At 45.9% G+C, this 12,876-nt stretch overlaps 5 protein-coding genes across 5 annotated transcripts; 1 reads left to right on the top strand and 4 right to left on the bottom strand.

Moving 5' to 3' along the window:
• Positions 1-66: 66 nt before the first annotated feature.
• MCYG_02419 (conserved hypothetical protein) lies at positions 67-2,558 on the bottom strand (the record flags this gene model as incomplete). The annotated part of the gene is made up of 5 exons (XM_002849439.1): positions 67-1,361; positions 1,494-1,670; positions 1,731-1,989; positions 2,047-2,123; positions 2,378-2,558. The coding sequence occupies 5 exons, from the start codon at positions 2,556-2,558 to the stop codon at positions 67-69; spliced, it is 1,989 nt and encodes a 662-aa protein (XP_002849485.1).
• A 585-nt stretch (positions 2,559-3,143) lies between these two features.
• Positions 3,144-5,570, bottom strand: MCYG_02418 (peroxisomal long-chain fatty acid import protein 2; the record flags this gene model as incomplete). The annotated part of the gene is made up of 1 exon (XM_002849438.1): positions 3,144-5,570. The coding sequence occupies one exon, from the start codon at positions 5,568-5,570 to the stop codon at positions 3,144-3,146; it is 2,427 nt and encodes an 808-aa protein (XP_002849484.1).
• Positions 5,571-6,160: 590 nt separating this feature from the next.
• On the bottom strand, positions 6,161-7,693 carry MCYG_02417 (protein phosphatases PP1 regulatory subunit sds22; the record flags this gene model as incomplete). Its single annotated transcript, XM_002849437.1, has 7 exons — positions 6,161-6,177; positions 6,290-6,692; positions 6,751-6,825; positions 6,924-7,220; positions 7,322-7,393; positions 7,464-7,495; positions 7,555-7,693. The coding sequence occupies 7 exons, from the start codon at positions 7,691-7,693 to the stop codon at positions 6,161-6,163; spliced, it is 1,035 nt and encodes a 344-aa protein (XP_002849483.1).
• A 1,325-nt stretch (positions 7,694-9,018) lies between these two features.
• Positions 9,019-10,845, bottom strand: MCYG_02416 (plasma membrane phosphatase required for sodium stress response; the record flags this gene model as incomplete). Its single annotated transcript, XM_002849436.1, has 5 exons — positions 9,019-9,231; positions 9,299-9,397; positions 9,455-9,604; positions 9,679-10,760; positions 10,821-10,845. 5 exons carry the CDS (start codon positions 10,843-10,845, stop codon positions 9,019-9,021), a joined length of 1,569 nt encoding a protein of 522 aa, XP_002849482.1.
• A 286-nt stretch (positions 10,846-11,131) lies between these two features.
• On the top strand, positions 11,132-11,751 carry MCYG_02415 (uncharacterized protein; the record flags this gene model as incomplete). Its single annotated transcript, XM_002849435.1, has 2 exons — positions 11,132-11,154; positions 11,220-11,751. The coding sequence occupies 2 exons, from the start codon at positions 11,132-11,134 to the stop codon at positions 11,749-11,751; spliced, it is 555 nt and encodes a 184-aa protein (XP_002849481.1).
• Positions 11,752-12,876: the final 1,125 nt, after the last annotated feature.

The raw sequence follows: 12,876 nt of genomic DNA, 5'->3' as shown, positions 1-12,876 counted from the left end.
TTCCAATGCACCAAAACAAAGAAACATATTCTGTTGTCGAAAATATGAAAAAAAGGAAACGCAGGCTCATAATTGGCGCTGACGTTTGGGTAATGGTTGGCTGATAGGATCTTCCTCGCTATCAGACAACAATTGAATTTTCCTTGGACTGCCTTCGATTTCATCCTCGCCCGATTCGTCTACTGTATCTCCTGCAGGAGTCTCAATCGGCGTGGCGTTGGAGTAGGAAGAGATAGTTCCACCGCCGAGTGCTGTTAAAACCATTGAGCTATGCTTCCCTGCACTATCAAATCTTGTATTACCTGATCGGCTTCCAATGAGCCCCTCATGTGCTCGGCCAAGCTGACGAACAATTTTAGCATCTCGATGGTCTGCATCGACGGCCTCGCCATTGATAATATTCATGATGGCTCTGCACATCTTTGGATCCCTCGAATCGTCGTATCTGCTATGCTCAATACCGTTCAACGACTCAAGGGCGAGCTGTTCTAAACGGTTATCTCCACAAAACCAGTCTTTGCCAGGAGCGATGCGTTCATCTCTTTCCTGAGCATAGAGACGGCCGCCTCTAACACTATCAAGATCAATACCAAGGGATAGGTCTTGAAACATAATATCCATGTACTCGGATTCAAGGCATCGCCCAATAACTTGGCTTAAGGAGACCTCAACAGTTGCATTTGGTTCACATAGCGGGTACCAAGACCCATATTCTCGCATGCCAGTGCATTCAAAAGATTCGGTAACCTCGAAATCCGTCATCGGCTTGTTCGGATCATAGGCAAGTTTCGGATCCAGGGTATAAACCTTGCCAGACAAACGTGCGGTTGTATTTTCGCAGAGTAAAGGTGATTTCAGGTCTGCATCGCATCCCATTAGTTTAAATAAAATTTTATCAATTACCAAGATTTCTGTGGCTTTTCCTTTCGGGTCATAATTTCCATTTTGGTCATGCGGCATGAGACGAACTCCATCGCCTCGAATAAGCAGTTCAGATCCTAGGTAGATGCCCTCGCAATATACCGAGGCATCTGGCCATGTACCTTTAAAATGGTATTTATCCACCATACTAAACGAGGACATTATAGTCAATGCATGGGTTATAGAAGGGTGAAAATCCTCAGATCTGACTCCTTGGAGGTAAACGGCCCAGAAGCTGAAAGGGCGGATACGGCTAAGCGGCACGTATTTGTACTGGTTCGACATGCTTTTGTCAGAGCTATTTGGGTCCGGAAATAGCTCGATGCGATACCCTGACATATTCAGCGCGTATCCATTATTGGTTTCGATAATGGCATTGTGCAAAGTTAGCGGTTCTTCTGGGACCTGAGTAACCACCCCGGCATACCATTTTGGAATGCCTAAGAACTTCTTCCGTTTGTGTGAGTATATCTGAAAGGTTTCGGTTTCCCACTCAAACTTAATCTCTCCATTTACCTCCACGCACCAGAGGACCAGTTCACCTATTCTTGGGAAAAAGGAGTGTTGCATACGGACACGGGTCAAGTGGTTATGCAACAGCTCTCGCTCAGCTTTCCATTCCATGTTTGAATTTTCTAATATTGGCGTATCTTGGGTACCCTCCACATGGAGATAATACACCAGCTCCTTGAAAACATCTTGGTTTCCCTCGGCGTCTTCAACTAAGAATTTCTTTCGCCTCATGCGTTCTAAAATGCGTGTTAGAGTCCAAATAGGTTAGATTTTGTCAAGGTAAAATGGGGTAATACTTGGTCTGCTAGCCCTTGGCTGCGTTGATCCAATTTGATTATCCAACGCGTTCCTAGGTTTCCCGGCGGGGCGCCCTGGCCTTTTTTGAGACATGCTCGCTGACAGCTTTCCAGGCTTTGCAGCTTTCCGAACAGGGCTACAATGCTCACACTGGCAGGCTTCTGAACCACCATTCATCAAATAGATGAAATGGGGCCAAAACCTATTTGGAGAAAAATAATATTTCCCAGACGGATGCCCCCAGAGGAACTTGTCTGTCTGTCAGAGAGTATATTAGCAATCGCCCCTGAGCTAAGCATATGCCATGATACTTACAATTGTAGGTTGGCTTTGACGCGGCCGAGCATAATAGATGTATCCTTCAGGCAATTGATCAAGGATATATGTTTTGTCTAGAAAATAAACAACAAAGCGCGTCTTAGTATGTGAGCTTAGCCTGGATGAATTGTGCATAACCAATAACACATTATACATTGGTATAATGCATAAGTTATGCCACAGTTGTCAACTGGCAACATCATAAAGAAGCCCATTTTGAATATGAATACTCCCTCTTGTCTACACTGAGAAGGTAACCATATAAACATCCCGGTAGTGATTTTTGGGTATTCGGCATGACCGCAAACCAAAAAATACAAGTACTGACCTTGCTGGAACTTGCCCCTTGATTTCATCCATTGCGTTCCTAACTTCTCAAGATAGAGGGTAGCATCCACTTCCGTGCAGTTGGAGTGATGTGGCCAGATTTGAGGATCGCCATCGGAAAAGCTATTGATAGGGACCACAACCCGGCCTTTACTGTCGACTGCATATTCTTCTGGCTCCATGAGGCCCTCCTGGATAGAGATAGTGCGGCTAATGAGGCCTCATCAACTGTTGGCTCAGGAGCTAACTGAGGTGATATTCGTCAGGTAGCGGTTGGTAAGTTCTGAGGCTTTCCTTACGGTAAATTAACCTAAATATATTTTCCTCACGGTCATGAAATCGATAAAGAAATATTCAATGGAGAATCTTTAGATGTTTGACGTTGGAGCAAAAGCGAGGACGAAAAATGGAAGACAACTAGAATCACGTGGTGACTAATCTCGTCTAAGCGAAACACAACATTGGCTTAGCCGCCCACTAGTAGCTGTAGGGGTCTTAGTAAGCAATATAATAGCTCGTGTAGGCGGGATTTGCCTATATAGAGACAATAAATCATCATTCCTCAAACTGGAGGGTGACGCATGTTCGGTACACATGCGCAGTGCTCACGACAGACTTGTTGATAGTTAACTATATACACAAATAACATGACAAACCCCTGAGTTATGCTTACCAAAATCTATAAGATCGATGGCCCCCCTTTCTCCCATCTATATCTCAACCAAGAGAGCCAAACACCTACTAATAGCCTTGACACCATGAAGCAACTAGGTGGCAGAAGTAAGCCCAGCAGCATCTTGCTCATCCACCCAAACCTTCTGTAGTTCGTCTTCAATCTCCTGCCTGCGAGCTTTGAGGGCATCAACGTTGTCTAGTTGCCTCCGCAAATCCTGCAATTCTTTCTCAACACCCATCTTCTCCTTCTCTGTTCCGATGCGGTCAATTTCCCAACTCATCCCATCAGTTCCAAGGCCCAAAGTGAGGTTAAAGGTGTGGTACTTCTTCAAGGACGCTCGAGTCGAGATTGTTATCAAGGTGATGCCTCGCTCCTTTGCGCGTTCGTACAATAGACCCTCAACGTCGGAAGACACTGCAGATGTTGCTTCGTCCAAGAATACGTAACGTGGATCATGGTAAAATAACCGTGCCATGGCCATACGCTGCTTTTCTCCACCGCTGAGAACGTCTTTCCATTCCTTGCGTCCATTCCATCCACCCTCACGAGCCGGAAGATAGCCCAAGTGAACTGCCTCAAGTATTTCCGTCAGATGGTTATCAGTCCGCCCGCCTTCGCGCATGTCAAGTTCATTGTGAGGGTAGATGACTTGGTCGCGCAACGTTCCAGTACTCAAGTAAGGCCGCTGAGGTAAGAACATGATGCCATCTTGGCCAAAATTCCTGGGTCGACTGACTAGACCTCTGTATACAGGCCACAGTCCAGCGATAATCCGTGCAATGGCAGACTTGCCAGCTCCGTTGGGGCCCGATATAAGCAAGTGTTCACCTGAATGAACGATAAAGGACAACGATTCGATAAGTTCATCTCCACCTTGAGGGAACAGTCCCGGTGCCACGATAGGAACATTCTCAAGGCGCACGCCGTCGTACCCGCTGTGAATAGTCCCTTGAACATCAGACAGCGAGTACAGTTCTATTTGACTCCCACGGGGTTGGTAGTATGAATTGGCATGGGCACGATGGAGGGTTGATATTAATGTATATACTCGTGACGTATATCCAGCGAGCTCTGATAAATCTTTGATGCTATACATCATACGGCCACCCGCGTCTGCCAAAGACAGCATTAATCGTTTATTAGTTATGAATTCTTTCATACGGCCCCGTTCGCGAGTGGCACCTGCACCAGGTGTAGCCATCTCCAGGACACCGCCAGCTCCGCCCCAGGCTGGAAGAAAAATCGGTAGCGAGGTGATCAGGTAACCAAAAGCTGACCAAGAATATTTCAATAAAATGTCTTCAAACATGTTATATCGTATCTTCAACTTGTAGATACCTTCCATCCAGCGTTGGAGGTTGGAAAAGCTTTTAGAAAGGAAGACTCGCTCAATATCAGCTCCACCATAAAAAGCTATCTCTTCAGCATTCGCAAGGAGCCTGGAATGCAGGCTACGGAAGTCACCTTCTTTCTTTCCTTCCACTGCCTTAAGTTTCCCGAATGGAGGAGAGTGACTGCGGAGCAGAGATGCCGTGCCAATATACCCACTGAGGATACCGGTGAGAGCCAGTGGCCCTAACGCACGATAAAGTTGATAGTTAAAAACAATAAGATCTACCAGGGGTTTTCCAAGTGAAGAATATAACGATGCAACGGCGCTGCAGAAAAGGGTTAGGTCTTGGGTGATAAACTGGTCAACCCCTTGGCCTATAGCTCCGTCAAGATTCGAAAGTTTATAGTAATTCATGTTGTCGTTCAAATAAAGGTCATGTACGTAGCGGGTTAGCCGCGTTCGGAAAGCAATCGAGACCTTCGACTTTAGGTATTTGATCATAGCGTTTGTGTATGAAGCAAAAGTACCGATACCGCACCATTTGATGATGCCCCAGATGAAAGCTCTTCCTTTCCCGGCCACGAGATCCCGTACTATTTCACCATCCAATCTCGCGACCACGAGGGATAGGTATGTCCTCAACATTAAGAAAACACCATGGCTGAGTAGGAGACCAGTTTCTTTGCTATTCCATCGGGGAATCATAATGCTCAGAAGGCTAAGCAGTTGGTGTAAAAATGCCAGGTTCAACCCTGGCTTCGTGGAAGGCGGTGGTGCCCCTCCATATCCTTCGCGTAGACCAACTGCCCGAGGGGGGTTCAGAAACAGTCGCCGATGGGCATCAAATGTCGTAGACTTTGTAGGATGAATTGTAACTTTGGACGTGCTAGAGGAAGTGAGAGATGACTTGTAAGGAACGTATATTATCCTTGAGCCGTCTTTTCCTCGTAATCCCGAATTTTTGCGTAACAGTTGTCTTCCTTGGACCCTTTCTTTGGACCAATTCTTCCACCAGGTATACCCCCCATACCCACTTCCAATGATGGATAGGAGTAAGGCGATTGTGGCAGCTAGCCTCACTAATCTCGACGATTTTCGAACACGGGACACCAGGAGCTGGGAATAATGCCGATATAGTATAATTATCGGGTCATCTGTACGCCGAAGGGTAGATTGAGCCGCCATAGTGCCTTCACTGTCGGACCATAGGTCATATCATTCGCTGGTTATCTTAATGTGAATCCCATGGTCTCGCGACCTTCACCCGACAGCCGTCGCTGCAACACGGGATGGTAATAGTAGGACTTTAGTTCTATTATCAGGGGATCTCAGATATCTAACGTAGTTCTGAACAAGTCACAAAGGCCACGATTTTTTGTTGTTCTCTGTCGTTGAAAATGATGTCGAACTTGAACAACCCCGGTCCCCGGATTATCGTTGAAAGTTGGTTGATGTCCACTTTTGGCATGTGAACACATGTCCACGTGACTGAGAATTGCCGAGGCTTTATTGATGCCAAGACGCAACTGCTTGTGCTGCTGTTACTGACAGCGACACAGAACCACAACGAGTTGATGGGACAGGGTTGAATAAAGACTACGATGATATGACAATCTATAGAGTACCATCTAGTAGAACATATCTAGCATTGATCCATCGCGTAACCAGGAAATAAAAGGAGTTATGCATTTCAGGAGCAAGTAACCCAGGATACGATTGAAATGAAATAAATGCAGAGTAATAGCATATAATATTTAGAAAATATCTCAAAATTGCTATACTCTCACGAATGCTATAAGAGGCAAATTAATCAGTGGAAGTCATTACGTAGCTAAAACTGGGGTTGAATGTGGAGCAACGACGACCCATAGTAAAAAATCGCACTGTTGACAACGGCAACTTACTGGCATCAATTTGTTTAATCTGGGGTAAAGCAAGCCGCACTTTATTCCTATATAAGGCCGGCGACGCTTTCTGAAGTGGATTTCCTTCAAAGTACACAGTATTTAACTCTTCTTTGTCTTTCAGTTCACGCTCGACTTCTTCGAAACTGGCAAGTTGGTTATTTGATGCCCATAGCTCCTCTAATTTGGGTAAATGCGACAAATTTTCGAGCCGGGACACTTTGTTGTTAGAAATATCTAAAATACGGAGGCTTGAGTTGTTTTCCAGTCCAGATATTCCAGTGAGGAGATTATCTGACAAGTAGAGTTCCTCAAGGCTGGAAAGGGACTCAAGTCCAGAGATGGTTTCAATTCGATTGGATGGTAAGGAGAGTATTTTTAGGTTAGTAAGGGAAGAAATGTTCTAGGAGACAAGAATTAGTGTTACCTGGGTGGGTAATGCTTGAGCTTGGGGTTGGTACCTTAATCTCGGATATTTTGTTCTTTCCAAGCCATAGCTCCTCAAGAGCAGTCAAGTTATCAAGATTATCGATTTCCTATCACCCAGCAAAAGGAATCCTGTCAGCTCCCTGTCAAACGGATCCGGCCATATTTTAAATCGGCCTATATAAATCTCAGAGATACTGCACCGTACCCTTATTTTGTTTGCACCAAGCTCCAGATTCCGCAATTCTTTGAATTCTTCCAGCCCCTCAATCGTTTGAATTCGGTTTTGAATAAAGTATAGGTCTTTCAAATGCACCAGCGTAGAGATGTTTTTGATATGTTTGATATCATTGAAACTGAGATCAAGGCTTGTTAAATTCACAAGGTGATCAAGTCCTTTCACATGCGAGATATTGTTGTCATAGAGGTCGAGCTCCATTAATGTGGGTACAAGGTTATCAGGAAGGTATATTCGGGTTATTTGATTCTGGCGAAGGCATATTTTCTGGTGAGGGGTTAGAATTACAGTTAAAATTGGATTACCCGTCAATATAGCATGGTATATGGAACGAAAGATCAGGGAATCATATTTCCAAGCTTGCGTACCTCGATATGCGTAAACCGTTCTAACTTCAAGCTCTTCATAGACGACACTCTCGAGTGAACCAAGTATATTTCCTGAAAACCGACTTCAGTTAGAGTCTAATAATTTCACAATGGGTTGACTATCCTCCAACGGAAAACATACGTCAGCATCGTCCTCCAGATCAACTAATAGATCTGTAGTAGAGTAACTGGGTCAGCATCCGATTTCCAGTCTCTCCTGTAGGGTATCTAACGTGTTCCAATACCTTCATCGGCTTCGATTTCTTCAGGAGTAGGCCCATCAATATCCCCGTGAGGATTGTTCAGCACTTCAGGGTTTGTGAGAATCGCGCGAGGCTTAGCAATTTCATCATGGTCCGTTGGTTCGTTCATGTCGTTGCGCGAGGTAGTGTTTAATGTGAGCGGCCTCAGATAAAGCTACTGGCGAGTCGAGCCTAAGTGTAGCCTTCCAAAACGTAACACGTAGCTGCAAAACCGAATTCGTACCGTAAGATGCTGTTCTCTGTCTGATATTGATTTCAGTTGTGAGAAGCATTTACTATCGGTAGAGAGTCATGTCATAACACGTGACTAAGTTGGGATCTTTATATTAGAACTCAATAACTACATCAATTTGCTACGAGTGATTGCTTCAAAAGGGACTTTTACGGCTGTGCTCCAGGCTCGGCTGGACCCAGATTGGTTGAATGTCAATCTATTAAAACATACAAGAAAGAATACATCAAGTATTTAATTGAGAAAAACGTTACTAGAACGCATGCAAATATGAAGAAAGAGAAGAAAACTGCAAATCTCAGACTTGGAAATATGAATGCATGCTAGGCAAGAAAATTAAGCAATGAGAAACAAGAACATCTTGTTCTAATAAGTAAAAAGTATGCATGCATATGATCAAACTAGGTGCTTGGCTAAAGGGGTCACTAGAAGAAACGGGGCAATCAAAGGTGGCAAAAGTGTAGGGTATGGGGAAATAAGTTGATAGATATGTAGGTTAATGGAGTTGGAGGGAAATAAAAAGTAAAAGTAATGAACGGATAATGCACAGGGCTAAAGCTGATGCGTAGCTGGATATGTTGCATCAAGGGATGTATAACTGCGGGTTTAAATAACTGGATGCTTGAATTATCAGAGACGGTGGAAAGGGATATGGTACGAAAGAAGGTAGATAAGGAAATAGATGTGCAGTGTGGCGCCTTTTCGCAGACCCAGGATTGGGATGTGGAGGGTAATAGGAAATGTGGGAATAGGTCAGGGCTGCTAAGAAAACCTCGGCGAAGAAGTTGGTGTGCTAGAAATACTTAAGTCACCGCTCACTTAGCGGTTAAAATTAGAAGATAGTGGAAGTGTAGGTAGAAGAGTGCGAAGGCCACCAGGGAATTTAGTTATCAAAACAACAGGGAGAAGGGTAAGAGGTTGAGAGGGGGGGGAGGGGAGCGGAAGATAATTCCAAAGGGGAGAGGGAAATTAAGAAAAGTAAGGAAAAGGTGCTTGCAGGGTAATAACAATATAACAAAAGAAAAACTAATAACAACAAACAGGGTATTAAAGCGAACGTGGCTCATGTAGGAGAGCATCTTTTTTTTAAGTGCGCAGGTAGAGGTCCAGAATTTTTTTGGGGGGTGAATTAACAGGGGTAGATAGGTATGAAACGTCAAGATGGCAGACTGGCTCCTAACTTTTTTTTAAGCAAGCCGATGCTATAAGGCGACATCGAGCACCAAGCTCACGTCTCGTACTTGGCTGTGAGCTAAGTCTTCGAGGACTGGGATAAGATCAAGAAGCTCGTTGTCATGGGCATCTGAGAACCAGCTGCTAATCGGAATTGCGTGCTTTGGGTGGAATATGTACGAGGTTGGGGAGTTGTCAATGATGATGGTTTCTTTCAGGTCACGACCGACTTGCGATAGGTCCTAGAAAAGTATTTATTAGCCAAAGTCACCATAAATCTATTCGAGATTCAATAATCCAGCAGCTTACCTTGACATAGTTCCCTTGATGGTTATAGCAGCTGTCTCTGAATAGGCGATGATGAACAACTTTATGAATGTCTAGTTTATCTAGTAGAGGATCTCCATACTACAGAAATGTTAGTATAGCTGTATAACAGTGCCTTCTGGGGCTAGCTTAGCCAACCTTAGAGACAGACGCGGTGAAAACAACGACTTCATAAAGTTCACCAACACGTTTCATGAACTGGTCTACTCCAGGGCGTTTGATCACATAAATATTGTGATACTGCCCCTCTATCTCCACAGGTATAGTGAAATCGGCTTTGTCAAGGACCTAAGCGCGTCATTGTTAGTGATAATTTAACTAAGAAGAAGAAAAGGGGAGCATGCCTTAAAGCTACTGTGGACAAGTGTTTCATCCAGATCTAACACTAGACATTTCCTGCCAGTAAAATGATCTTGAATAGGAGGCAATAGCCATTTTTGTTTTTCAGTCTGAACCGAGGGGACAGGAGGAGCCTGCTTTTCGGAGGTAGAGTGAATATATGGGCGGTCCAATGGGGGCGGAGGTGGGAGGTTGGCTTGATGAACAACTTGGTGATTTGCTTCAGCAGCTGGCTCATCAACACTTGTGGTTGGGTATTGGTCATTCATGTTGGCCTCGTCAGTCTTGTTCTGCTGCTCAGCGGTGGTTGCTGTGGGTTCTTTTTGTTGTTCAGATGGAGGGGCAACTATAGAATTTGGGGCACCAGACTCCTCTGGCAACACATGTCTGGAACTTTCCGCGGCTACTGGCTCAGTTTGATGATGAGTGTTACTATCACGGCCAGAAAGGGTGGATGCCTCCTCATCCTCATTCTTTGCTACAGAAGCCTTCTCAACTGCCGCCACGGCATCATTTTCCGCCTTGGGCATACTTTGCTCATCAAACACCTTGATAGCTGGTTTCTCAGTAATATCACTTTCATCTTTCCTTTCGGCACTACTCGATTCTGCAACACCAGCATCCACCTTCTCAGAAATCGGCTGCGTGGTCCGTATGGAATTGGGTTTGACAGTCTGCTTTGGTGGGAGCGAGGTTGTGTCTTCTCCATCGTCGGGCGCACGGCAGCAGCTCAAGAACGACCAGAGTGAACCTCTTTGTTTCCTTTCCACCTTTGAGTCATGTTCGGCCCGTGGAGCTCCATTTTTGGCACCAATATGGGCGACACCTTGTTCCAGAGGCTGCGCATGTCTTGACGTTGTGCTACTAGCTTTGCTGTGGCTCCCCGTCAGATTTGTTTGCGAAGTGGATAGCGATGCTCCGGTGCCTTCCCGGTTAAGATCATCTGATTGCGAGGCTTCTTTATTTTTCTTTGATGAAGAACGAGACGGTATGCGGAGGAAAGATCGCTTCTTCTTTGGCTGCTCTACGGTCTCTGGGGAGGATGGTACACCATGAGGCATCTGATTTGAAGGTCGTGTGTGACTTTCGGGAGCTACGCTCGAGTCTAGATTTATGGGATATTAATTTGATGTTGTATCCAGAGATATTACAGCCATGGACATACCTGGATTTGCAGAAGGAGCGGACATTGGTACTGAGAAATATTATGCGAGCGACAGTGTCGGGTTGCAGAGGCTATCTCGAGAGACGGGCGGCCGTTTCCCACTCCTTCAATTAAGCAATTTTCCAACTGTCGGAAACGGGTCGTAGGGCTGACGGTTCCCAACGGCCTCTAACCGCCAAAAATGTCGATTGAGTAGATTTTGGGGGTTAATTAACGTTGGTGAGGGAAAAGTTCACAATATCAAACTCCCAGCAAGAATCCCCCCCAAAGCTATAGTTGCAGTTGTTGATTTGAAGAAGTAGCAGTGATAAATGGCTGAAACTTCGGATCCGGTGTTGGCCAGCAGCCTATTTAAAGCTTTTCTCTTCTTCTTATTCCGCTATTGCGCCTTGCCAACAGGTGTGTAGCGATAGATGAGCTAGGGGTAAGAAGAAGGGAAAAAGAACAAGCCCCCTCGAGGCGTGCGTCAAGAAGGGAACCCGCTTGCTCGGTCCGGACGAGCGAACCCGGCGTTTGTAGCAATCGCAAAGTGGCACAGAGACGGATGGCTGAGACTGACAGCGCCGTATGCGGTGTCTGGGAGCGGCTGGAAGTGAAGGGAGGTCGCAGGGAGAGCAGGCTGGAAGGTCAAATAGAAGGTCGTTGCTGGGCCACAAAGGGGAGAACGAGAGCGAAGAGACGAAGGGGGAAAGTTGAAGTTGGGAAACGAAGTCCTGTGTATGCTTATGTAAGCCTCCCGCGAAAAGGTGTTAGACTTTCTGGTATTGGGGCGGTATCAGGCGTTACCAGCAGGTGGCTAGAAAAAGCCGCTGATACGCACTCGATACACAATTACCAGAATTCAATACTTTATTCTCACCTCCTTCTTTGCTTTTGCTCCTTTTCCTCTCTCACGCTTCACCCTCCACAGCTTACTCCGTACATATCCTAATATCGACTGACTCCTTTGTCGTACCTAGGTAATATATGTACATATATAAATAGGATGTGTGATGGCCCCCCCTCCGGAGGCCGCCTTATTGGGCGATGCTGGCCTAATCACAGTCCAGGCGGCCAGGGTGTCTGCTCAGTGGCCAATCTGCGATGCTGACTGGCGGGAGCCCAGGGGCGACAGGACGCTAGCGGCTGGTCTGCAGCGGACTAGGAGGCCACTCGAGTGCTCCCGGTCACAACCTAACCCATCAAAGGGGGGAACCACCAGCGTGTACTCCGTCAGTACTATATGTGTATAAAATTACATGGTACCGAGCAACGGGGGAAGACCGTGTTATTAGGCTGGGATTCTCATCACATCGCTGATCTTCAGGTTACATAACATTGACGATGACAGGGGAGGGTGATGGCATGGGAACGGATGCCCTCTTACGCATGACTGGGCTATCATGGTTGCCGCGTGATTCTCGATAGGACACCCATTTCAGCGGTCGAGAATGTATAAAAAAGAGTGTGTCAACAGAAGAAAAGCCAGATTACCCCAGCCAAGCTTTAGTGGAAGCTATATGACTGGCGTTATAACCACAGTACTCCGTATGGAGTATCGTATATTTGCATATAACAAGGCGATTGCCGAAAGACTGCTGAAATTCTCCACAATTGGGGTCAGTGATTCTCCCTTGACTTGCCTCTAGGCATGCACGTCGTGTCTACCTCACGTGGTGGATTGAACTCTCTATCGTTCTTCTGGGTTTTTGTCATCGATGAGCTGCCTGATACGATCGTCTTCGTCTTTGCTCCATAGAAGCCAAGCCTTGTGCGGCTCGAACGAAGCGGACACGGGAGGTAACTCATCAGAGCACCAAACATGGTACATACATGACTTGCTTCAATTATATAAATGCAATAAATACGAGATCTCCCAGTTCCGGGCGCCTAGCTCTCGATCTCCAACCAAGCGCCCGCTCCTTCAGCCTGCGGCCCGCCCGCACCACAAGGCTTCCCAGGCGGTCTCATGTCAAACAAAACGGGCTGAATTCACATCCGGCCCCTTAATAAGCAAGTACTTCGTGGACCACCAATCATTTTATATTTACATATTAGCCTGCATCTTGAAGATACA

The sequence above is a fragment of the Microsporum canis genome, genomic scaffold, assembly GCF_000151145.1.
Source record: "Microsporum canis CBS 113480 supercont1.2 genomic scaffold, whole genome shotgun sequence".
NCBI lineage: Eukaryota > Fungi > Ascomycota > Eurotiomycetes > Onygenales > Arthrodermataceae > Microsporum > Microsporum canis.
This window is presented reverse-complemented; position numbering and strand designations above follow the sequence as displayed.